This window comes from Salvia hispanica, chromosome 5 (genome assembly GCF_023119035.1).
Source record: "Salvia hispanica cultivar TCC Black 2014 chromosome 5, UniMelb_Shisp_WGS_1.0, whole genome shotgun sequence".
NCBI lineage: Eukaryota > Viridiplantae > Streptophyta > Magnoliopsida > Lamiales > Lamiaceae > Salvia > Salvia hispanica.
The window spans coordinates 24737157-24762572 of record NC_062969.1 but is presented as its reverse complement, the minus strand read 5'-3'; the positions used below and the strand labels follow the sequence as shown (position 1 = coordinate 24762572).

General features: G+C 35.5%; 3 protein-coding genes and 1 long non-coding RNA gene across 7 annotated transcripts; 3 read left to right on the top strand and 1 right to left on the bottom strand.

The window, feature by feature from the left end:
* Nucleotides 1-47: 47 nt before the first annotated feature.
* On the top strand, nucleotides 48-2406 carry LOC125191232 (zinc transporter 2-like). Its single transcript, XM_048088749.1, has 2 exons — nucleotides 48-1541; nucleotides 1742-2406. The coding sequence occupies exons 1-2, from the start codon at nucleotides 959-961 to the stop codon at nucleotides 2131-2133; spliced, it is 975 nt and encodes a 324-aa protein (XP_047944706.1). The 5' UTR covers nucleotides 48-958; the 3' UTR covers nucleotides 2134-2406.
* A 551-nt stretch (nucleotides 2407-2957) lies between these two features.
* LOC125191230 (laccase-17-like) lies at nucleotides 2958-5271 on the top strand. 2 transcript variants are annotated; one of them, XM_048088747.1, is made up of 6 exons: nucleotides 2958-3098; nucleotides 3177-3328; nucleotides 3411-3655; nucleotides 3735-3863; nucleotides 3927-4877; nucleotides 4963-5271. In XM_048088747.1, the coding sequence occupies exons 1-6, from the start codon at nucleotides 3003-3005 to the stop codon at nucleotides 5091-5093; spliced, it is 1704 nt and encodes a 567-aa protein (XP_047944704.1). In that variant the 5' UTR covers nucleotides 2958-3002; the 3' UTR covers nucleotides 5094-5271. The 2 variants fall into 2 exon arrangements, with proteins under 2 accessions (XP_047944704.1, XP_047944703.1); XM_048088746.1 differs by having other exon boundaries at nucleotides 3735-4877.
* Nucleotides 5272-12070: 6799 nt separating this feature from the next.
* On the top strand, nucleotides 12071-15737 carry LOC125190553. 3 transcript variants are annotated; one of them, XR_007170941.1, is made up of 4 exons: nucleotides 12071-12351; nucleotides 14598-14784; nucleotides 14954-15285; nucleotides 15559-15737. It is a non-coding gene; the product is annotated as an uncharacterized LOC125190553 (long non-coding RNA). The 3 variants fall into 3 exon arrangements; XR_007170940.1 differs by having other exon boundaries at nucleotides 15531-15737; XR_007170939.1 differs by having other exon boundaries at nucleotides 12096-12351; nucleotides 14954-15737.
* Nucleotides 15738-17192: 1455 nt separating this feature from the next.
* Nucleotides 17193-17973, bottom strand: LOC125190552 (small polypeptide DEVIL 13). The gene has a single exon (XM_048087879.1). The coding sequence runs from the start codon at nucleotides 17788-17790 to the stop codon at nucleotides 17455-17457; it is 336 nt and encodes a 111-aa protein (XP_047943836.1). The 5' UTR covers nucleotides 17791-17973; the 3' UTR covers nucleotides 17193-17454.
* Nucleotides 17974-25416: the final 7443 nt, after the last annotated feature.

Here is a 25416-nt window from a genome sequence, read left to right as displayed (position 1 = left end):
AAAGTATTGAAACTGTCTGTCCACAAAATTATTGGTGTATATTTGTATTCTGAATTTTCAATTAGATTTAGATACGCCTTGTCAACATTTATCTTCAATTTAATCCGTGAATTGAATCCACTCGTCCATTGACGTGTAGAATGGAGAGTCAAACTTGGAAACAAATTTAAGGTTAGCGTGAACGGTGTCTAGAATATTAATGCACCGTTAATCTGAATTTTGCACTTCTGTTTTCCTTTCTTTTGAATTTTGATTTACTTATTGGTGTACTTGCAGTAATTTTTTCTTGGACAAATTTTAAATCTTTCAAACCATCACATTTTAATTTTTTTTCCATCAAAACTCTTCAAAATTTTAATACTGCTAGAACTACGTCGTTTTATTAGTAGGTGATTGTATTGTTTCAAAGCCGTGTGTAATTATTAAATGGGGTCTAGAGAGTCAAATCTATTTATTTCAAGCAAATATGGTTAACAACAAAAATACCAAAACAGAATTCTACTTCACCAAGTCTCATTTCACCAAAACCGTGTGTATTGTTTGAGGCATTCTCTTGTCACTATGCATATGTGGTGATGTATTGTTTATATGGCCGGCGCCGCATATCAATGAATTCATAGGCTTCTAACTATTGTCGCCGTCTTTCCTTCCAACATACTACTGCTTTTACATTTGTATTTCGGCAACGATATTAACAAGAAATTTGTGGTCAAACTGCTTAGAATGATGACTTAATCAGCGCAATGTATATTTCATTTGAAAATGAACAGCTAATCATAATCTTGCATCCATTTTATTTCTTGGATTGTAGTGAACAACTAATTATAGTACTGCATCCATGTTTTTGCGTGGTACTACAACATATTTGTACTGCAAAAACAGAGAAAAACACAAGCACTATAAATTAATTTAATCATTGCAACAAACATAGCTAATTCCAAATAAACCGTTACTTTCAATGGCTTCTTTCAACTCAACGTTCGTGCTCACTCTCCTCTTTCTCCTCCTCCAATTCTCCGAGATCAGAGGCCACGGTGGCGCCGACGATGACCACGACAGCGACGCAGCCTCGGGCGATCTGCACGAAAAAGGGCTGGTTCTGGTGAAGATTTGGTGTCTGATAATCATGTTCGTGACCACTTTCGTCGGAGGCGTGTCGCCGTATTTCTACCGATGGAACGAAAGCTTTCTGCTTCTCGGGACTCAGTTCGCCGGCGGCGTGTTCTTGGGGACTGCTCTCATGCATTTCTTGAGCGATTCCACCTCCACTTTTGGAGAGCTTACTGATAAAGAGTATCCTTTTTCATTCATGCTGGCCTCCGCTGGCTATCTTATCACTATGTTGGCTGACTGTGCGGTCTCGCACGTCGTCAGCGGGAGCCAGAAGGAGATCCGAGTCGACGTCGAAGGCGCAAGCAAGGAGGAGGAGGTGGAGCACCACCCTGTTTTTGTGAAGACTACTTCTGTTGGTGACACTATTCTTCTTATACTTGCATTGTGCTTCCACTCCATTTTTGAGGGCATTGCTGTTGGAGTTGCTGGTAATTAATCTTCTCATATTCTTGCACAATAGTAAACCTATCGCGTTAAAGGCAAAACACCCCTTAAATGCAGAACGCAGAACAAAAATAATAAGAGAACATCTAAGGTCACATTTACTTCGTTTTTAGTTCATTATTGGAAGTTCGGATTTATGATGTACTAAACGATCTTTGCCATTAACAACTCAAACTCTTCTCAGATAGGAAGGCCGATGCATGGAGAAATCTATGGACGATTTCACTCCACAAGATCTTTGCTGCGGTTGCAATGGGGATTGCACTTCTAAGGATGATCCCGAAGAGGCCATTTGTAGCAACTGTGGCATACTCATTTGCCTTCGCCATCTCAAGCCCCGTGGGAGTCGGGATAGGCATCGCCCTTGATGCCACGAGCCAAGGCCGGGGTGCTGACTGGACTTATGCCATCTCAATGGGCGTCGCATGTGGAGTTTTCGTGTACGTAGCCATAAACCACTTGATAGCCAAAGGGTTCAAACCTCAGAACAAGTGCTACTTCGATACTCCCTTGTTTAAGTTCTTGGCTGTGCTACTAGGTGTTGCACTTATATCAGTTGTAATGATATGGGACTAGTCATTTTCTTATCAAATCTATGTGTACATTTTTATTGCCAACATTATAATGTCTAAAATTTCAATATAATTACTCCAAAAATGAGTTTTTGTGTGTAGTAGAGGTATCTGCGGGTACAAGATCAGTAGTTGGTGTAACTACACAAAAGAAAGGAAAAGGAAGAAGAAGCTCATAGTCTTGTACATTACTATACTTAATATACTTTGTAATGATTGTGTTCATCCATGAATCAACTTCAAACCTTAATAAACTAATGATCTTGTATTTTCTACTGAGAGAAATTCGCAGATTTTACTTTACGGTGAATCTTGGGAGTCTTATTTGTAGTTGAACAATATCTAAATGGCCTCTTCTAGCTTTATCTTCTTTGAAAGAAAGGTGGATCAGATGTCCATTTCTGTGTTCCTAGATGTTTCAGCCAATTAATTGGTTTAATAACATAGATTATCAGTTACAAAATCATCATGTTGCTACAAAAATGTTTCAGCCAATCAATTGATCATGCACTTTTCCACCACTTGGAATATATATATCCAGCAAGAAAGAAAAATAGTGCTAGAAACTGGATTTAGAAAAAAGGAAAAAAAGAGTTAAATGTATGTTTGTATATGTATTAGGGAGAATGTCCAATCAAAATGATGATCACTTAATTTGCAATGGTTGGCCGAGTTAAAAAGGGGATAAAGTTAATTGTGACACTTGGGCCACAGTTTGGTATAGTATCCTTCCACACTCACATTTTCTTTAGGTATAATTTTCTTCATTTTCATACTGTAATTATTTCTTAAACATAAGAATCCATCCTATATAAGATGAACAAGTTATCCCTGCATTTCCATGGGCTACCTTTCTCTCTCACATTACAACTCATGGCCTCTCCAATCCCCCCATTCCTCTTTTCTCTCTTCATCTTTATGCATCTTGGCTTCTCGGTCCAAGGCATTACCCGGCACTACACGTTCAATGTAACTTCTACTACTAATACCACTACTGGCCGGACAACTTGTTTATAGCTTGTAACGCGTTAAAATGATGTATTGCAGGTGCAGCTCCATAATGTGACCAGATTGTGCAAGACTAAGACCATTCTGACCGTGAACGGGAAGTTTCCTGGGGCTCCGGTTGTTGCAAGGGAGGGCGACCGCGTTGTGATCAACGTGACCAACCACGTATCCAACAATGTCAGCTTCCACTGGTACACACTACACTATTTCATTGAAATCCAAAATCAGAAAATGGCGGATCAGTTCTTAAGTGACCGAGTTTTCTTACACCAGGCACGGAATCAGGCAGCTGTTGAGCGGGTGGGCAGATGGGCCGGCATACGTGACCCAATGCCCAATCCAGACCGGACAGAGCTACGCTTACAATTTCAGCATCACAGGGCAGAGAGGAACCTTGTGGTGGCATGCTCACATCTCATGGCTCAGAGCCACTCTCCATGGCCCTCTCATAATCTTACCATTCAAGAACACTTCCTATCCTTTCCCCAAACCCCATAAAGAAGTTCCAATCATTTTTGGTACTAATTATAACTTTTGAACATTAATTATTGGATGTTACTACATGATCTGATCTATGTTGGTGTGCTAAAATGACAGGAGAGTGGTTCAATGCTGATACAGAGGCAGTCATAAGCCAAGCTCTAAAGACAGGCGGCGGCCCCAACGTCTCCGATGCATACACCATCAACGGACTCCCCGGTCCCTTGTACAACTGCTCCGCCAACGGTATTTCCCGGAAATTCTCCAAAACAAACTCAATCTATTTTTATAAATTTTGTTTTGTCGCAGAAACATTCAAACTGAGGGTGAGGCCAGGGAAGACGTACCTTCTCCGAATGATCAACGCTGCGCTCAACGACGAACTCATCTTCAAAATCTCCAACCACACGTTCACTGTGGTCGAAGCAGACGCAGTCTACGTGAAGCCATTCGAGACCGACATAATCGTGATCGCGCCAGGGCAGACCACCAACGTCCTGCTCAAGACCAAGACTAACCCTTCCGCAACCACCTTCTACATGGCCGCCAGCCCTTACTTCACCGGCCAAGGCACCTTCGACAACACCACTGTCGCCGGAATCCTCCAATACAAACTCCCTCACAATCACAAAACCCCCCTTCAAATCCCACCCCTCCCCCCTTTCAACGCCACCTCCGTGGTGGCCAACTTCAGCAGCAAGTTCCGCAGCCTCGCGAGCCCGCAGTTCCCGGCCAACGTGCCACAAAGCGTGGACAGAAAGTTCTTCTTCACGGTGGGGCTGGGGAGCAACCCCTGCCCCAAGAACCAGACATGTCAGGGGCCGAACGGGTCCATGTTCGCGGCCTCCATGAACAACGTCTCCTTCACGAACCCCAACACGGTGGCGCTCCTGCAGACTTACTTCTCCGGCAGAAACAACGGCGTCTACACGACGGACTTCCCGGCCTCGCCCTTGGTGGCGTTCAACTACACGGGCATGCCGCCGAACAACACGAGAGTGAGCAACGGGACGAAGACGGTGGTGCTGCCGTTCAACACGACGGTGGAGGTGGTGCTGCAGGACACGAGCATTCTCGGGGCGGAGAGCCATCCGCTCCATCTCCATGGATTCAACTTCTTTGTCGTCGGGCAGGGATTCGGCAATTTCGACCCGCAAAAGGACCCCGCGAAGTTCAACCTTGTGGACCCCGTGGAGAGGAACACCGTGGGCGTGCCGTCGGGAGGCTGGGCTGCCATCCGCTTCAGGGCTGATAATCCAGGTGAATTGGCTATATGTATAATGATAAAATTGAAAATAGTTGTATATTTTGAAAGTGTGATGATGAGTTTAATTTTAATATGCAGGTGTTTGGTTCATGCACTGTCATTTTGAGGTGCATTTGAGCTGGGGTTTGAAGATGGCGTGGATTGTGTTGGACGGAGAATTACCAGGACAGAAACTGCCCCCGCCGCCGGCTGATCTTCCTGCCTGTTGATTCTCATTTTCTTCTTTTTGCGTTCTAACTTCTATTTTGGATTTATATCTTTCTGTTTTCTTGTTTTTCTTTTTGGGTTGTGTTGTTTGGATTTGTATGAGACTGGTGAACGAGAGCCCGGATTTGTGTTGGATTTTTGTTCCAAAGAATCAGAAATAAAGAATCGCGTTTTAATACATTTCTACCTTCAAAAGAGTACTACTACTATTACTCAAGGTGAACGATTTTATTATTCCTAATACTCACTCACAGATAATATTCAATCATACAGAGGGAATACAACGCAGTATTGAAAAGATTACCAAATTTACTTTATATTTTTCGATTGTATATTGATTCCAAGTTGCATTTGCTTGTTTATTTATGTATGGCCAATAATAATATTTTACGGAGTATTTATTTTTAACAAAACAACAATACTGAAACTACATATTCCATCCGAATCAAATTAAAATTTAAAATTTAATTTAATTTTTATTTTGATTTTAGTTCGGTTCAATATAATTTTTTGGCAAATTTCAATTTTTTAATTTAATTTCATTTAATTTAATAAAATAAAACCAAAACAAAGCCAAACCAAAATCGAATGGTCACCTTAACTATATACTCCTTCCGTCCCTGATTAAGAGTCGCACTTTTCCATTTCGGTCCGTCCTCAATTAATAGTCACACTTCATTTTTACCATAAATAGTAAGTAAGTCTCACATTCCACTAACTTACTTCATTCACATTTTATTATAAAACTAATATAAAAAAGTGGATCTCATATTCCACTAACTTTTTCAACCAACTTTTCTTTATATTCTTAAAACTCGTGTCCGATCAAAGTGTGACTCTTAATCGGGGACGGAGGGAGTATTAAAGTTAAATTTGAAGGATGCATAATGTTATATATGACCATTGATGTGTAGCCTTTAGATACTCCTCAAAACTTGAAGTTTTATCGCGCTAGATTCTACCACCTCCTAATTTTAAAAACATTTTTATTTTAGTCCGTCTTTTAAAAATTAAAACTTTCAAACTTACTGTTTTAAGAAATTTTTAAAGCTCAATACATCAATTTATTTATTATTTATACCATTACAATAAAGTGGATCCACAATCTACTAACATTAATTTCATTATTATTTTTTCTTTTTCTTTCTTACTTTACTAATTGTGCATTAAACCCGTGTCGTTTCAAATGTTTCTATTTTTAATATACTGAGGTAGTAAGGGCATTAGCCGTGGTGACTCTTCTCCGGAGCCCATCTCAGGGCCTATCTTCATTTTCTTTTGCCACATCAGCAGACTCATCTCAGAGCCATCTCCCTGCAATGAGAGCTCATCCCAGAGCCTATCTCAGAGTCCATCTATTTCCACATCATCATTATTTTTATATATTTCACTTTTAATTGTTGGTTTAATAAAAGATAACGTAATATACGGCAAAAAATAAATTTCATTAATAAAAAAAATTAAAATCCTACATTAAAAAAAATAAAGATGAATAATAAATTGAAATTGGAGAGGGATGAATGTGAAATGAGAAATGAGGTATATATAGTGTGTAGATGACATGAACTAAAAAACACACACAAAAAGAATAGAGATCTGCCCCCTCATCGTCCCGACGGCCTCGAATTGGAGGCCGATCGGCGAGCCGAAGAGGGCTGATAAACCCGTCGGTTGTGGCGATGCAGCGGCCCTCGGTTGGAGGCGGAAGGGAGTGGCCATCGGCTCCCTCGACACAATGAGAGGCGGTGGGAGTCGTGCTCTAATAGTTTATCCAGAGCACTTTAGCGATCGACTCTCATTGCTAGTGCTCCCGTCTCTCAAGCGATCGGCCCTGTAACATGCCTAACCTAATAAATACATAATTTTTGCATAAAAATATAATTATATACTTCAATCCAATATGAAGTATATATATGTGTGGCAATAAAATTATATATATGTAACTGAAGAATTTATTGTAATATATAATAATTTATGAGTAATATTATGTAATATATACGTCTACACTATATGTACAATATATTTGTATATTTGTAAAGCTTTTTACACAAGTTTATAGAATATTTTAGTGACCAAAGTTTTATATTATTAGTATATTTATTTATAGTTAATGCTTTAAAACAATACAAAATGGTTTTTTATGCATGTGAAAAGGAGTACACGTGCAATTAGGAGAAGTGATACATGTAATTGATGCTTAGGTGCTTTAATAGTGACTAGTCGGTTTAGCCGACTTTAGTTTCTATCGTGTACATATATATAAATTGTTATAGATGTATATATTGGGGAGAGACGAGGTATATGAAAAAAAAAGGAAGAAACTAAAATAGGAAGTTTTGGAGAAAGGAAAAGAAAATTAACGGGTAATGCTCCAAAACAAAAGGTGAGTTGATTTTTATGGAATTAATTTACGCACATACTCACACTTTTAGAATCGAGGGTTGTGGACGGGAAGCATGAACAAGTGCTCGACTAGAAAAATTATCTTGTCGTAATCAGGTGTGTATAAATCACACTTTTAATTTTACATATTTTATGTGATTGATTGATATGTGTTAAATTAGAGTAGATTTAAATTATATGATGTGAGACTGGTTATGTGTTATTTAATATTGATGGTGCAATATGATGTGGATATGTGATTTGTGTAACAAATATGTTTATCTATAGTATTGGAGTTAATTGATGGAATATATGGATACGTAATTGATGCAATAGATATGTTTTGCATATGGTATTGGAATTAACTGAATCATTTGATTAAAGAGGATCTGTGATAGTCTTGTCTTGGATCTGAAATCACAGTGGACATAATGGGACCTTCAGGTCAATCATATTGGGACCTTCGGGTCAAATCATATTGGGACCTACGGGTCAATTCACAGTGGGACCTACGGGTTAAATCATAGTGGGACCTTCGGGTCAAATCATACTGGCATATTGGAAATCCCGGGCAGATACCAGGCTTGACCAGTCACAGAATAATAAACTGAACAGAGTGGCATATGCATATGTACATGAAATTGTTTCTAATATTTGTTGGTTATTATTATATACTAGTGGCACCTCCGTGCGATGCACGACCCAATTGATTTTCTCCTTACACAAATTTGAAATAGAGTTCACATTTTTATAAAATAAAAACAATATCATTATATCCAGTTCTTTGAATTCGTAAATGTCTATAATAGTAACAATTTACTACACTATATAAAAATTCATTATCATTATATAAGTTTGACAACTAAAAGTTACACACACGACAATAAGAACATTCTTCGAACTCTACGTATTCAACTACAATCACTTGTTGTTGTAGATCATACTCATGCGAATCTATTTTATTCTTTTCATACTTATTTCAAAATAATATTGTAAAATGAAAAAAATTATCTATCATACAAAATCTAATTCATACATATACAATATTCACATGCCCAAAAATATAAAATAATTAATAAATATACTAAATCTGACCCCACATTTCGGCTCCTCTTCCATATTTGATGATACAGATTTTCCATGCAAATCTGATCATAATCTCTGGCAATCAGTTGAGAATTGAGATACAATGGTATTTAAAGTGAAAGATGGTGGAGCCTATTTATTTGCGTCAAAGTTGATCTCTTATTTTCGAAAACCCTTGTCTTGAAAAGAGACGAAGAGTTGAGCGCCTCCCTCTCATTCTGTGTCGCTCTATTTTCTTCATCACTGGAACTTTTCACTTTTCCATCGACTTTTTACACTCATCCGCTGGAACCTTTCAATTTTCCATCGACTTTTACTCTGCCTCCTCTAGTTGTCGCTCTCTGTCGCCCTTGTACGACTTTTTAAGTAGAACTATAGTCGTCAGCCGCCCGAAGTTTAGGTGGATGTATAGTGTACTCTATTGTTGATAGCCAAGCTGTATGAAATGCTACACAACACACGCATGAGGTAGCAGCGCCATTACATGAACATCATGCCGACAACAATCTTTTTACCACCACGGTCATGAAACTTTTGATTAATAGATTTGGTATTTATAGAATTTCTGATAGCGCTTGAAATTCTCTCTTTTGGAATTCTTTTACTATCGACTTTTAGTGAGCCTAATTTCATTTATTATAAATTAAATGAGCAATAATGGCTCTGGTTGACCCTACTTATATTATGGGGTTTTATTGGATTAAATTCCAATGATAATCCGCAATTAATGGAGAAATACGTTATAGCAATCAAAGATAAGTCATTATTCATCTGAACCGTTAGCTGAATAAAACGATTTTGGTCATAGAATCTCCAAAATTGAATGATAATACCAAAAGCGTTTTTGCATGCAATAGTTATTGGAAGGAATTAGTTATTACATAATTATTCAAATTGAATTTATAACTTTAAATATTTTATAATGAGGACAAAACTTATAAATATTTTAAAAGAAGGCCGAAACTCGCCTTTTATATATGTATAGATATTGGTTAAAGAATATATTGATATCTGGGATGTGGAATTAAAGATAAGGTTTATATACATTGAGTTGTGGCTCATATAAACCACTAATATTTTTCAGGAATAAGATATCAATGATGCGTGGGTTGATGTGAGTTACAGTTATTATAAGGGTCGGCGGCTGACGCATTTTGCCAACTTTCTCCTCCTCATCATTTTTGCATGTAATGTGTAGTATATAGAGTGGTGAGAGGGTCCCACTGCTTTTTAGAATGTTTGAAATATGTACTTGATAAATAGTGGTTTTTGCAATTATATAATATGTGCGCTTTATATACTCGAAATGTGGTTATTTGTTTTAAATATTTGAATTTATTTATAGTAAGTGCATACGTAATAAGGGGTGAGGTGTGACAGTTTAGGTGGTATCAGAGCGGGGATAGAATCCCGCTGGGACATGTCATTCATGAATATCATATGATGCATTTCGGTTAGAAGTTTCATTTGCATTTCAATTATTATAAACATGTATCACTGAGGAGAAAAGGGTCAGCCGTCCTACATTGTCCATTAATTATAGAGTGCATTTCATATACATGTTGCATCATATCATATGGGAATTACCCAGACTTTTAGAACAAAGAGTACATGGACCAATGATGAGGTAAAGAGGTAGAAAATTTAAAGAGCTCGGAAAAGTAGAAGTTATTGATTTTATGAGGCTAATCTGACTGAGGCTTGGATATAGTTAAAAGTGATAGAACTGGTGTTCAATCAGATAAGTTGTATGTCAGAAGAAGGTTTTGACTATAGGATATCTCTTCTTTGAAGCTATACTTACTCTTGGTGGGAAACAGTCCCACAAGCTATGATACAACCTCTGGTATTCAGTTCCTACGATTTTACTAGAGAACAATGTTAAATATATGCAAAGAAGTGTATTGTGATAAGAAGCAGAGAAGGTTTTGTCTTTAGTCAATGAACTATGGTTGTTGATTATGAGCTGGCATTATTTCAGTATACACGGTTTATCTAGACTGCGTGGTGCGAGTTAATTCGATTGAGCTGCCAGTGGATATTGATTCTCTTGTTCATACACAAGTTTTGATATTATTATGGGTATAGATTGGTTTTCACTTCATCGAACCAAGGTAGCTTGTCAAGTAAAAGAAATGGTAATATAATCATCGAGACGGGATCGAGTGATATTTTATGGTAATCAATATATTGTTCCAGGTTTTCTTATATTATCTAGATCGGCTTTTTGATTTATTGGCAGTGCGGATTTATCTGGATTTTCACCTTATCAGGAGACATATTTCTCTATTGAGCACATAATTTATTTTTATTTCTACTTATCAACCGTCTTCATTAGAGTTTCAAGAGTTTAAGAAACAGTGACAAGAGTTATCAGACCAGAGATATGTATGACTCAATGTTTTACTTTGGAGAGCACCAATATTATTTTTGAAGAAGAAAGATGATACACTGCGACATTATATACACTATTGGAAGTCGAATCGAGTGACAGTGAAGAATAAATATCTATTACCGGGAATAGAAGACTTATTTGATCAATTTCAAGGTATACAATTGTTTTTGAGTACTGATTTCGATAAGATATCATAAGTTGAAGATAGCTAAAGAAAATATTGCAGAGACAACATTTCGAACTCAATACAGTCATTATGCGTTTTTCTTATGCCTTTCGAATCAACAAATGCACCTACAATTTTTATGCCATTGATGAACAGAGTCTCTCAACCATTACTGGAACAGTTAGTAGTTCGTTTTATTGGCGACTTGCTTGTATATTCATGAATTACAGATGGACATGTTAATCACTTACAATCAGTATTTCAAGTTCAGCGAGATGAAAAACTCTATGCTAAGTTGAGTAAAGGTGAGTTTTTGCTAGAACATGTGGTATTGTTAGGACACTTGGTATCAGGTCGTGTAATAGAAGTGGATCGACAAAAGATTGAACAGGTTTTCAACTGGAAATATTTCTTTATTATTATTCAATTGATAATGAAGTTAGTACGACAGAATTCTTCTTTTATATGGAGTGAAGCATATCAAAGGAGTTTTAATGAGTCGTTGAGTATGTTAACATAGAGAGGAATAAATTTTGCGGACAAAATTCTTAAAGTGGGGAAGATTGTAACATCCCTAACCTAATAAATACATAATTTTTGCATAAAAATATAATTATATACTTCAATCCAATATGAAGTATATATATGTGTGGCAATAAAATTATATATATGTAACTGAAGAATTTATTGTAATATATAATAATTTATGAGTAATATTTTGTAATATGTACGTCTACACTGTATGTACAATATATTTGTATATTTGTAAAGCTTTTTACACAAGTTTATAGAATATTTTAGTGACCAAAGTTTTATATTATTAGTATATTTATTTATAGTTAATGCTTTAAAACAATAAAAAATGGTTTTTTATGCATGTGAAAAGGAGTACACGTGCAATTAGGAGAAGTGATACATGTAATTGATGCTTAGGTGCTATTATAGTGACTAGTCGGTTTAGCCGACTTTAGTTTCTATCGTGTACATATATATAAATTGTTATAGATGTATATATTGGGGAGAGAGGAGGTATATGAAAAAAAAAGGAAGAAACTAAGATAGGAAATTTTGGAGAAAGGAAAAGAAAATTAACGGGTAATGCTCCAAAACAAAAGGTGAGCTGATTTTTATGGAATTAATTTGCGCACATACTCACACTTTTAGAATCAAGGGTTGTGGACGGGAAGCATGAACAAGTGCCCGACTAGAAAAATTACCTTGTCGTAATCAGGTATGTATAAATCACACTTTTAATTTTACATATTTTATGTGATTGATTGATATGTGTTAAATTAGAGTAGATTTAAATTATATGATGTGAGACTGGTTATGTGTTATTTAATATTGATGGTGCAATATGATGTGGATATGTGATTTGTGTAACAAATATGTTTATCTATAGTATTGGAGTTAATTGATGGAATATATGGATACGTAATTGATGCAATAGATATGTTTTGCATATGATATTGGAATTAACTGAATCATTTGATTAAAGAAGATCTGTGATAGTCTTGTCTTGGATCTGAAATCACAGTGGACATAATGGGACCTTCGGGTCAATCATATTGGGACCTTCGGGTCAAATCATATTGGGACCTACGGGTCAATTCACAGTGGGACCTACGGGTTAAATCATAGTGGGACCTTCGGGTCAAATCATACTGGGCATATTGGAAATCCCGGGCAGATACCAGGCTTGACCAGTCACAGAATAATAAACTGAACAGAGTGGCATATGCATATGTACATGAAATTGTTTCTAATATTTGTTGGTTATTATTATATATATTGGTTAAAGAATATATTGATATCTGGGATGTGGAATTAAAGGTAAGGTTTATATACATTGAGTTGTGGTTCATATAAACCATTAATATTTTTCAGGAATAAGATATCAATGATGCGTGGGTTGATGTGAGTTACAGTTATTATAAGGGTCGGCGGCTGACGCATTTTGCCAACCTTCTCCTCCTCATCATTTTTGCATGTAGATAAATGTGTAATATATAGAGTGGTGAGAAGGTCCCACTGCTTTTTAGAATGTTTGAAATATGTACTTGATATATAGTAGTTTTTGCAATTATATAATATGTGCGCTTTATATACTCGAAATGTGGTTATTTGTTTTAAATATTTGAATTTATTTACAATAAGTGCATACGTAATAAGGGTTGAGGTGTGACAGACCCCATTGCTAGTGCTCTAATAGTTTATGCATATGCCCAAAGTGCTCTGCTCTGTGCTAAGCTATCAATGGTCCAATACTCCAATGCTGAGCATCCTCTTCTTTTTATCGGGTGGCCTTCCATAATTTAGGAGTACAACTGTACAAGAACACGTAGGGTAGGAAAACTCCCAATTACAAACACAGTGACATCATCATTAAGTTTCGTGGTTTAATATTTGCTGCTCAAAGGTTGCGGATTCAAATCCATGTCCTTTTAATTTATACTACAGTAGTATTTAATGAAAAAGGTAAAACAATTTCTTATAGTATATAAAGATCTTATCCCATTCCAACAATTTTCCAAATGCGATGCCACCTGACTTTTTCTTTTTTTCCTTTAAAACACATTGTAGATTACTGGGAAATACATAGAGACTCAACATTTCAGTGATGGAATACAAAATCTCTAAAAACATAGTACTAATAGATTTATATTTATTCATCAATTAAAAAAGATTGAACACTTTTTTTTTATCTGTACTCCCTCCGTTCCATAATAATGTGGGCATTTTTTTCGGCACGAAAATTAAGAAAAATTGTGTTATGTGAGTTAAGTAAAGGAAGAATAAAGTAGAAAATGAAAAAGGTGGAGATATGAAAAGAGAAAAAAGTAGAAGAGAGTAAAGTAGATATGGAAAAATGTGTTGATTTTTATTAAAAAGAAAAAAAATTCTATTACTATGGAACGTACCAAAATGGCAAAATAACTCTATTACTATTGAACGGAGAGAGTACTATAAATAGATCTTATCCCATTCCAAGAATTTTCCAATAACTAATAGAATATTTTTTTCTGTATAAAAAGGCGTAATAAATTATTGGGAAATAGACAATAAAAACATTATCTATGATTTATAATACTCCATAGAATGGAGAATCCTTGGGGTAAATTGCATAAAATAGAAAGAATTGTTGATTCCTGAATTAGATGAATCAATAATGGTATCGAGCAAATTATGATAGCATAGAGAATTGTTTGCCTAGTAATCAGATCACTAAAGGGAAATCTGACTGGTTACTTACACCTGTGTGATAAATGGAGCTTTCATGAAAAAGATTTGGGGAAAGATGGGTTTGAGATTTTTGAGAGGATGCAGAGGAAAGGGCTTTTGCCTGATTTACAAGTACAAGTTACAAGTCCGTGGCGATGACGGTGAAAAGCGGAAGGAATTCCAACCGTTCGATGAAATGCGCCACAGAGGGCTGCATGCAATAATATTTAATATTTTTGCTTTGGGGGTAAGCAGGGGAATTAGGGATGCCGACAGATTGTTAGGTGAGATGACGAGCTGTGGTTTGAGGCCGAGCGTAATCAGTAATCAGTTACAACTTGTTAATGGTGGGATGCTTGAGAAAGCTCTGTACTTACATGACGAGCTCAAGTCTTCCAGCTTATCTCCTACTGCAATGTCCTGGCTGCAGGATGCTCAACAAGTGAGGACTCATTTCTGGTTTTGGAGTTCATTGTTGAGATGGAAGAGAGGGGGATTTCTCCATTGAAGATTACATACACTATCTTGATTGATTTTATTTGCACAGTCTAACAACATGGAGAAAGCACTTGAACTCCTAGCTCAAATGAAGATGATTTGTTTGGTTGCAGATGTCTATACTTATGATAAAAAGGGTGGCGCAATGAAGGAATGGCACTTGTGTGAGATGGAAGTCGAACTCAATAATGTAATGGAGTATACTATTGCATACAATGTTGCTTCTATAAAGCATTGAAGCTGCTAAAACAAATGTTTGAAAAGGGCGTGGTGCCTTATGTAACTAGTTACAACATGAAAATCCCGGGAGATGGGAAACGAGATGTGCTTCAAAATCCAGCTTAAAATCATCTGATCAGAGGCTGTCAGCAGTGAATTTTTTCAACTTGAGACATCAAATGGAGAGGATGCAGTCCGAGTACTTCTGGGACTTCGATGATCTTTGGTAAGCTTACATAACTTCCATCTATTATGTTCAAAGATCGGAAAAGCCCTCTTCTAAAAGTGATTTATGTTAGTTAATATGCAAAATAAGAGACTTAAACAATTATCAAAGTGCAGTTTTAGTTTATAGAGCAAGGGGTAATTTGTAGGTATAGTAAAAGACATAGTGCTAGCAATGTGGCATTGGTAGTCAGACCTCAGGTTCATATCCTAAACTACCCCAATTTGGTTTAAACATATGCAAAGTTGCTATGAGCTTCCACTCTCACCACAGCAGCAAAGCTGCAGTAAAATGCCAAAGGGCTACAGTGGTTTGGAGGAATACTGTTCAAAGCAACATATCACTTTTCATGGCTGCAAAGCACTATCCGCGCACGAGCCAAATTTCTCCCCTTTCAGTATTTTTGTATGTTCTGCTCAGTCAGTCTTTTGTATAGATTTTATATTATGATATACTACTAGTTTCCTAAACTATAATTTTCATTGTTGCTATTTGAATGATTAAATTACTATGAAATAAATGAATATATATCATTTTTCTTATGCAATACAAACAAAAAATTTACTATACTAAAATTTATTAATGAAATAATATGTTACAAAATTAATCCGGAATTCTTTAATGAACAAAGCTACAGAAACTAGACATACTAACGAGTAACGGGGAGTTAAATATTAATTGCATTTTTCGTAGATGAAAATCAATTGTAGCTAGTACTCAGTATTTTGTTTGTGTAGAATTTTTTGGAGGAATTTGGATCATGTAGACAATTGGAGATGGCCTAAAGATAGAAGCAATGTTATAAACTTGATGACTGTTGAAAGCTTGGTTAGTGATTTAAATTTGAATTTTGAAAACTATATAGTAGTGAATAAAAGAGGTGGTTGTGACATGACATTGTACTTTAAAGAAGTGGGTAGAGTATGGAGAAGACGGGACTCCCGTGCACTTATTGGATTCCAACATTTTCTGGTAAGCTTATATTTTCTTCCAAGGGAGAGCACATGGTTCAATATTGATATCAACAAATTAGAGGACAGAAAAATTGAAAAAAATACTACTAGTAGTATTTTTGCAAATACATGGTGTGTGCTCAATCAGATAAAATTGGTAGCAGAAACAAAATGAGTGATGGTAATGTATCACCAGAGGGATGGCCTCTCTGAATATTTTAACGCATGCCAAATTTCACTACGGTTGTTGAAGGGTTAATCGCTATCGCCTATTTCTAAAACTTTTTGCAGTCAATGAGAGAGGTGATTGTGATACTATTATATGTAAATAATCTAGAGCGAATGACTGATAATTCACATCATTTGCACAGTTACGGATGCAGATAGAACTTCAAAGTTGATACTAAATAGTCTTTTATATTTGTGGAGGATCAGAACAAACCAGACAGAGCTTGAAGGTAAGTAAATTTGTTTTATCTATGGAAGATTTTCTGCATTTGCCGTTAGGTAGAATTCTCTGTTGAAGATATCCATGTCTATCAAGGGAGAAACAGACGAAATGATAATAATATATAATACTTGATGGAATTCACCTCCATGTTTAGTGACACGAGGTAAAAAATTTGATACCTTGACAGTAACTTTTTTGAAAAACCTGTGTTTTAGAAGCAGCCAAGCAGGTACAGTTTTTTTCTAATAATAATACAACATCGTTTTTGGTACTTGTGAAGATTCCCATTGTATTTCTGAGAGTTAGCAGTATTGTATATAGCACTTGAATTCTACTGCTGCCAGGAATCTTTCTATCATCAAACTAGATGCTTTGAGAAAACAAGAATTAGAGTACTAGCAGAAGACTAGCTAGGATAAAGAAATAGGGCTATACTTCTATATACAGATCTATTATAGTACTAACAATTTAATGCACATAAATGTAGGAAGAAGAAAAAAATAGATGATAACTTGTTTAATATTTGTGTCTGCAATGAAATTTAAAATTTATCTTACATCTTACAACATGGAACTCTAGTTACATTGAGGATCTGAGAAATTTTTCGCTTATCTCTCTTTCTCTCATCTGGGATGGCAGGAAAACTTCTTCAGGTTCAGAAACGAGCCCAAGATCCATCTCGCGCATAGAGAGATGCGTTGATCAAAACAAGAATTACATTTTTATTTCTCAATCCAGCAACGACGACAAGAGGGTGTTTTCTGATCAAGAATCGCCGTTCTTTTTCCAGCTGACGAGCATGGTGATGCAGCGCTTGACAATGTAGAATTTGGCCTTCTGTTCTTTGGCCAAGTTGGTGCACTTGCGCGTGAAGCCTGAACACCTCTGCGATGAGCTTCTGGGGAGGGAGGATTTCGAGGAGGTGCTCTTCTGAGAGGTGCTACGGGAGAGATTGAAGGGGTTCTTTGTCGAGAAGCTCTTCTGCAGCGATGACTTGGAGGAGCTATGCTGCGAGACGCTCCTTGATATAGACGGTTTGGATGAGGAATGTGGCCTATCTTCTTTGGATAACTGCCATTTCTCATCCATGTAATACTCCATGGATCCACCCTTGCTTAGAAAGGCACCTAGTAATGGTTCCTTTTTGTGTGGTGTGTGAGTGAGAGGGATGTGTAGAGAGAGAGAGAGAGAGAGAGGGCATGCAGAGGGAGGGAGAGAGAGAGAGAGAAAAGAGAGTTGTGAGATGAGGTGGTGGTGGGACAATATATACTAGTGTGGAGACAATGGTGGGTGGAATTGACGACTGTTGTTTAGCAGCATCACATGTGGATGCTTGAGTAAAATGGTCAGTTTTGCGCCTTACTTTATAATTTGCAGCCAAATTCTATGCTGGATCTCGTTTATTATAGGCCCCAACCCATTCTGCTCCTGCCTCTCTGCCATTATTTCTCCTAACTCATTTCATTATTACTTATCATTTTATGATCCTTTTCCACAATTCTATGTGAAATTACAAATTCATAGTATGTCATTCTTGTTAACAATATGAATAAAGCAATCAACTTTTATTTTCTTGGGGCATCATAATCCAGTCATTGCTACAAAATTCTAGAAACCAATTTCACAATTCAGAAGTCACGGAATTCCTAACTCTACGGCATCAAATCAGTGTCCAATTGAAAACGAGTCGGTCATATCAATCGGAAATGATATAGCATTAGCATAGCAAGAAAACAAATTCGAATTCAACAAAAATAAAGATACCCCATGCTGAGGTATTATTGAGGTGTGAGTTTGTATTTTGTCTAATAATTATGTGTCTTATTCAATATATGCATGTATATGTTGAGATTAGAATAATATTGTTATATGGAGATGCGACTTTAACTGCGACGGCAAAGTAGTGTGATTTCTTAAAGAGGGGGAAATTGCAGGGTGCACATGAACATGAGAAAGAGGGGTGGGGGGATTTTCATATTGGGGAAATGTGAGATTTGGAATTGAATAAGAGTGATATTTTGTTGAAATTCGATTTGATTTGGACAAAAGGTCGGTGCTCATTACTCTCTTGTACTCTCACTCTCATTTTATTATTCCCTCTATATTTCTCTTCTTTTTCTTCTTTGATGCTAAATCTTTCAGCCACAAATTTATACTATTATCATTTGTTAATTTGAAAATGGATGATTATCACAAATAACACAAAGTTAGATGAATTTTCAATTGCATTATGCTTTTAATATATTGCAATTATTATTTCCTAGATTTATTTTTAATCAAACTTGGGCAATATGTGAATAACAACAAAAAACATTGTTTATAATCAACCAAATGCCATCGCTTTATAAGTAAAGTTCTTAATATTTTTGGCAGTTAGTTCCTTTCCAAAAAGTAGTGTACGCTGTTGTTGCTAATATGGGAAATTTGGGATGATGTATTATGATTGCTCTTTAAGTGATTATCTTTGTTTAAACTTTAAAAGCATCAAAACCTTTCTAAAAGTAGTCAAATGTCAACTGATTAAAGTTATTTTTGTATGTATTTAAATTCAAGAATAAAGAGAAGAGGTGAGACTTGAGAGTAACACATGCACATGGTAGGGTTCGGCACCACCCTCAGATAATTTTGCACCTAATAGTAGAGATAAGATTCCGCTGCTTCATCAAAACTCAAACAGTAAATAATTCAAAATTACTATGACATAAACAATAATAATAAAACAACTAAAAAGTTGTGGTGGAGTTAATATATTTATAAGAATTCTATCAAAGAAAATGGTCGAGGTCCACCGGGAGCAAATAAAATCAAATACTCACTCGCTCCTACAAAAAATAGTCTCATTTTTCTATTTTTAAATATCCACAAAAATTAGTCCTATATCTAAAAATAAAAGTTTTCTCTCTCATATTTACTTACTTTTTCTTTCATCTCTCTTACTTTATCCACTTTTTCTCCTCATATTTCTTATTTTAGCAATCTCTAACTAAAACTTGTGCCGTCTATATAAGCGAGACTCTTTTTTTTAGGACGGTAAGAGTAACATACAACAAGTCGCCTAGTCTCAGACCCTTCTGCAATCGGAAATGCAAAGGTGGGTGACCCATTAACGAGAATGGACATCAACTCAGTCATCACACATTCATTTTGTCCATTTTCTTCGAATCTCATTACCATCAATATCGTCTAATCGATGAAGTTCCATCAAACTCATGTCCGGCCTTCATAATTCACCCTACAACTTCAGTAATGATCAAAGCCCCATCCAAAATTTGTCAATTCTTTACAAATGCAGATTGAGTTTCCCCATTCAAGTTCTGAAAAACTTTGGATAATCATCTCGCTAAGACCTTGGCTATATATATTTTGTAAACGCACCCAATCGGCCAATCATACTAATTTCTTTAATTTTATAATATAAAAAACCTTTTCAATTTTAGAAATCAAGGCCATAAAGTATATATAGTAGTGGAGTAATACTATGTATTGTTCGGTTAGTAGGCCCAGGTCATTTGTAGTTTTAATAAAATAAGGCGAGCTAGTTTAACGGCGCTTTATTTGTTATTTACTCCTATTTTTACTGATCTAGCAGAATTAGGACGAATCTAGAATATTATGTAATCAAAATTGTACGCTTAATTTAAATTTTGATTTATAGTTGCTTGACCACATGTGTATATAGTATTAAATTTATAAGTAGATTATTTTTCAGAGCGGCGACACATCCATATTAAATGCGAATCGGCTATGTTTATAGGATTCTAATTAAGTTGGTTGTTTGATTAGGAATCAATTGACTGTTGAGATTATTTGAAAATTCCAAATTTGACCAGTCAACAGTAGATGAAACTATAATATGAACATAAACAGAACAAAACTGCTGCTATTGTTCGTACTATATTATCAACAAATAAAAATCATGTGACCATTGTCCATTGGTCACTCATTTTCAAATATTGGTTTCTTTGTTCACATCACCTCTTCTATCATTACTTCCATTATGTGGTGAGGATTTTTTCACATTTTGATAATACAAATTCCTATTACTCTACCCCACTATACAAATATATACATTCACTGTAGTTTACAAAATTATATGCAAGCCCAAGGTAAAAAAAAAAATTAACTAGGAATGAGTATGTGATTGATTTGATAGATTAATATTCTTGTGTTTAAACAAAGAGATGAATTAAAATGATACTCTATACATCATTATAATTCAAGAACAGGGTTGAAAAAATTCAGACTAGAAAATGAAATGACTAAAACAAATGAATAATTAGTACTCTTCATAAATAGATTATATACAAGGGCGATTGTAGTTGCGCGTTTAGTTGCCTCGCTAAAAATCCATTTCGGTACTTAGTGTTGCAGAGCGCTTCGCATGTAGCACCAACACGATAAACCAAATAACAAGAAATCCAATTACTAAATTTGACAGTCACATTTGGTTACTAAAGTTGTTGATCAAATATTTGGCATCACATCGATCTATGTATACCCCAAAAATGAAATAGTATATTTTATAAAGTTAATTTGAAGTCATAAAGATCCGGTTTGATACTCATTAACGAATCTTTGTTAGTTTTGTATAGTGAAGCATAGTATCTTCCTATAGATTAAAATTGGCTAAAAAGGTGTTGATATTAAGTTAATGACTAAGGTTCTAGATTAGTATTTTACTAAATACATAAAAAGGCATCAAGTGGTTAATTTCATTTAGATAGCATGGCAAGGTAAGAATAGAGTGATTTTAATTTAGCAATGAAATTAGGAGATTTCAAAAAGTATGCATGTGAATTGAGAATATAAGCATTTGGAGGCCCACATGCGAACCATGTGGCCTACACGCATTCCCACTCCCTCCATTATTATTATCTCATGCTACAACCTCATTTCAAAATACTATAGTTTACGCAAATAATTAATTCTTCATTATAGTACATATTAAACACTACTCACTTTGAATTAAATATCACGGTCAACACTTTTCTCTTGACTACGGTTTCATCAACTATACTGTGTCATGGATTTATTTTGGTATGGACTATATATTTTAAAATTCAAACTTAGAATTTTGAGAGAATAATTTTTATATATCGTTGAAATGATAATAAATTTTTCACACTAAATTACATAAAATACTGAAAATTTAAGAATATTATGTATCATGTACGTATGGCTTACTTGCAAATATTTGACTAGTTTTTGATAAATTTCACGAGGGATTATGTATTCTAAAATAAAGCACAATATTTCCTTTCCCGGCCCATTAACTTTAGGCCTCATTGTTGATTTATATGTCTTCGAATGTTACCCCTGCCTTGTTCAAAAAAAAAAAAAAAATTTGTCAAATTTATCGAATTTTAACAAATGTTATTTATCCTATCAAGTCAAAAAAGAAAAATCGTAGCTTAATATATTAATGAAGAGAGAAAAAATAATTGTAGTATTAAAAAAATACTCCTGTATTTTAAAAAAAAATATGTTAATGATAAACATTTACAGTATTTTTTTCTAAAATAGAAGCTCATTTTTTGGATAATGAAGCGTGAAAATGTGGTATCAGACTGGAGGTATATAGAAGTACATAAAATAAAATTGCCGATATCAACCTTCACATTAACCATTTTTAACTTCTTTTAACTAATCTTTATCTTCTTATGTGTTTGACACATGGAAAAGGCCAATAAAAAATTTGTTTTATGGATTTATCCAATGTTTTAAAATAATTTTATGAATTATGTCAAATCATGAATTGGACATTTAGATCTCACTAAATAGTTGGTATTACAATTAATCATATAATCGCCGAACAAGACATTTTAAGGTAGTTGCATAATTAATACTCCATCAATCATGGAATGTCGCTTAACTACACAGATATGTTTAAGTGGGAGATTATTTTCTCAAATCTTGCTACAAAGACTTTGGTTTTATTTGACAAAACCAGTGAAATTTTAAATTCAGTATTTTTTCAGTATTGCATGTTTGAAACAACATTATTCACCACAACCGATTTAAGGCTTTGAGTTTATAGTTTTATAAAAAGAAGCTTGAGCTTTCAGGTTTAATATACTGACAACATTGTAGTACTATTCAGACAGTGACTTGTATGTATCCATGTTATGTTTGATCAATTTTGAATTTCTACCTGTGACATTTATTGGTAAACTGAGCAAATTTAGTAAAGAATTCGTATTTTGTGCAAGGGCGTCACTTTCACTTTTGTTTTTGTCTCTAGAGCACCATAATTATCTATCGGTGTGAATTCAATGCTCCATTTCATACGACACTTTGAAAAAATTTAGGCGAAAAAGATTGAAAATTTTAGTTGTCAAGATTGTAGTAGAAGTAATAAATGTGTATCCACTTCCATTTTCAAACTACAATTCGGTGTCAGCAGTTGGATTTGGAAAAAGGCTGTGAAATACTAATATGGTGTTTTAAGTGTTAACCGCGCCACCTCATATTTATACACCAATTATTTACACCAGTGCAAGTCGCACAATAAATTAAAGTAAAATTAAACAATTATGACTATCGCAAAACAAAACCTTAATCAAGACTTGGCCCAATGGAATCAAATCATTTGCTAATGGGTCTCTTACAAAAGCAACAATAAGGGCCCAGGACACTTTAGCCCCAAATTTAGTTAAAAAAGAAAAAAAACTATGCCCCTAATTTTGTAGGAGTAGAATATTTAACAACATTAACGTTGTTGCATTATTAAACATTATCCTTAATCTAGACTGTATTGTCGGCCTTGTTCAAATCCACATAATATAGTAGTAGCCATTGGGGAGATGAAAACAAAATAAAAATCAAACCAACGACGGCATTCAGATAACATCAAACAAGTGACATTAATTATAAGTAGTTAATTCACAAGTCATTTACATCTAATTAACGGTTGATACATACGTTAGCATTCCCCAAAAATATTAAATATGGCATGGAAGATGAGATGATGATACACATAATGCATAGCCAAACCCTAAGCCTAATTGTTCCTAGTCAAACACAATAAGCTTCAGCCCTACGAAGCGCCACGAACAGCTGCTCCAGGTCAGGCGGCTCAAAGTAGCCGCCCTTGGGAGAATTCTTCTTCTCCACCGGCTTCTTCCTCGGCGGCGGAGGCGGCGTTGTTCTCGCCGGTATACCTCGCTTCGGAGTGCAGCATCCTTCTTCCGCTACCCAACAACTACTGCTTCCTGTTTCCATCTACCTAAATCCCTAATTAATCAGCTTCACGTCTATGAAACCAAAATGAACTAATTGTATATCGGTGAATATATATATCTAATAATGATGTGGTCGATTCTGGAAAGCGGTGCCAGTGTGTGGTGCAGGATGGAGACACGTGGACGCCACTACGTGTCCAGGTGTTGCGACTAGAGGCGTCCTCGTGGCGGGAAGTTTGGGCGGGCTTTGAATCTAGGCCACAGGATCACACTATCTCTATCTAAACCCTACGTGTCACCCACTTGCCCATCTCTCTCGTACTTTCCAGTTTCCAGTATAACTATAAATAAAACACCAAGGCTAAACCGATAATTATAGTTACTGAAGATATAAATTAGGTAGAGATTTATCATAAAAGCTAGTAGTACTAACACTTTTCTTCCTGTGCTCCCTCACTTTCTTCTCCAACTTTGCCAATTTTGCAAAGTGGTAACCGTTTGGGCTAGCAGAGGCCTATCAAATGTACTACTAGTAATCATAAACCTTACTTTAACTGCACTCACTTCAGATCATCCAATTTTGATACAAACCAATTAAAAATGGATAAAATTTATAAACTGTAACAATCTTACTTATAATAAACTGATATATGTATTTTGTAATGACTCATTTCTCTCGTGTTACATATGAACTAGGTGAGAATCAAAATTTATTTTTTGAAAACAATCACATCCTCATTATAATCCTTAATTTTTATTTTTCATAACTGAATTAATTAATAAAAATTGTTATAGTTAATATACTTATGTAATGATCTAAATATACGGTGTATTTATTGATCCAATGGATCAGATCTAACCTTTCCTTATATACTACTATAAGAGCATCCACAATGGCTTTAGGCTAGTCATAAACTAGCCACAAACTCCTTCTGCCACATCATCATCACTAAAATTCGTCCTGCCACATCATCCGGACAAGCAATAGGCTAGCCACAACAATCAAAATTAAAAAATAAATTTACGGAATTAAACATAAAATGCGAAATTAAATTTACGACACATATACGGGAAAATGCAATAATTTCATTTAAAATAAAAAAAAGTGCGTCCTAAAAAAATTACATAATTAAAAAAAATACATAAAACAAAAAAACTATCGTCGTGCAGTCTTCCGCGCCCACAACTCTTCAATTAAATCCTTTTGGAGTTGAATATGAGCATCCACTTGGCGCATGTCGGCATGTGCCTCGAGGCGGCCGGTTTCATCGTGAGGTACCCCCCGTCGTACGTTGGCGGCGGCCACACCGTGGCTTGGACCGGCTTCATTATCGTCGTTCCTTGTACACCTTCATCTTCGACAATCATGTTGTGCATGATTAGGGCTGGGTCGATACGATATACCGTATCAAAAATTTTGTTTCGTTATCATACCGAAAATATCGTTATTGTTTCGAAAGTTTTGGTATACCGTATTTCGGTATACCGAAATTTCGGTAGGGAAAAAAACTATACCGTTACCGTTTCAAAATTTCGGTATATCGTA

Excerpts from the sequence above, each read along its gene's own strand:
- LOC125191232 (XM_048088749.1), top strand. The coding sequence starts at position 959 with ATGGCTTCTTTCAACTCAACGTTCGTGCTCACTCTCCTCTTTCTCCTC. Across the intron at positions 1,542-1,741 it reads CATTGCTGTTGGAGTTGCTG|ATAGGAAGGCCGATGCATGG; the intron begins GTAATTAATCTT and ends AACTCTTCTCAG.
- LOC125191230 (XM_048088746.1), top strand. The coding sequence starts at position 3,003 with ATGGCCTCTCCAATCCCCCCATTCCTCTTTTCTCTCTTCATCTTTATG. Across the intron at positions 3,656-3,734 it reads AGAAGTTCCAATCATTTTTG|GAGAGTGGTTCAATGCTGAT; the intron begins GTACTAATTATA and ends CTAAAATGACAG. Across the intron at positions 4,878-4,962 it reads CTTCAGGGCTGATAATCCAG|GTGTTTGGTTCATGCACTGT; the intron begins GTGAATTGGCTA and ends TTTAATATGCAG.
- LOC125190552 (XM_048087879.1), bottom strand. The coding sequence starts at position 17,790 with ATGGAGTATTACATGGATGAGAAATGGCAGTTATCCAAAGAAGATAGG.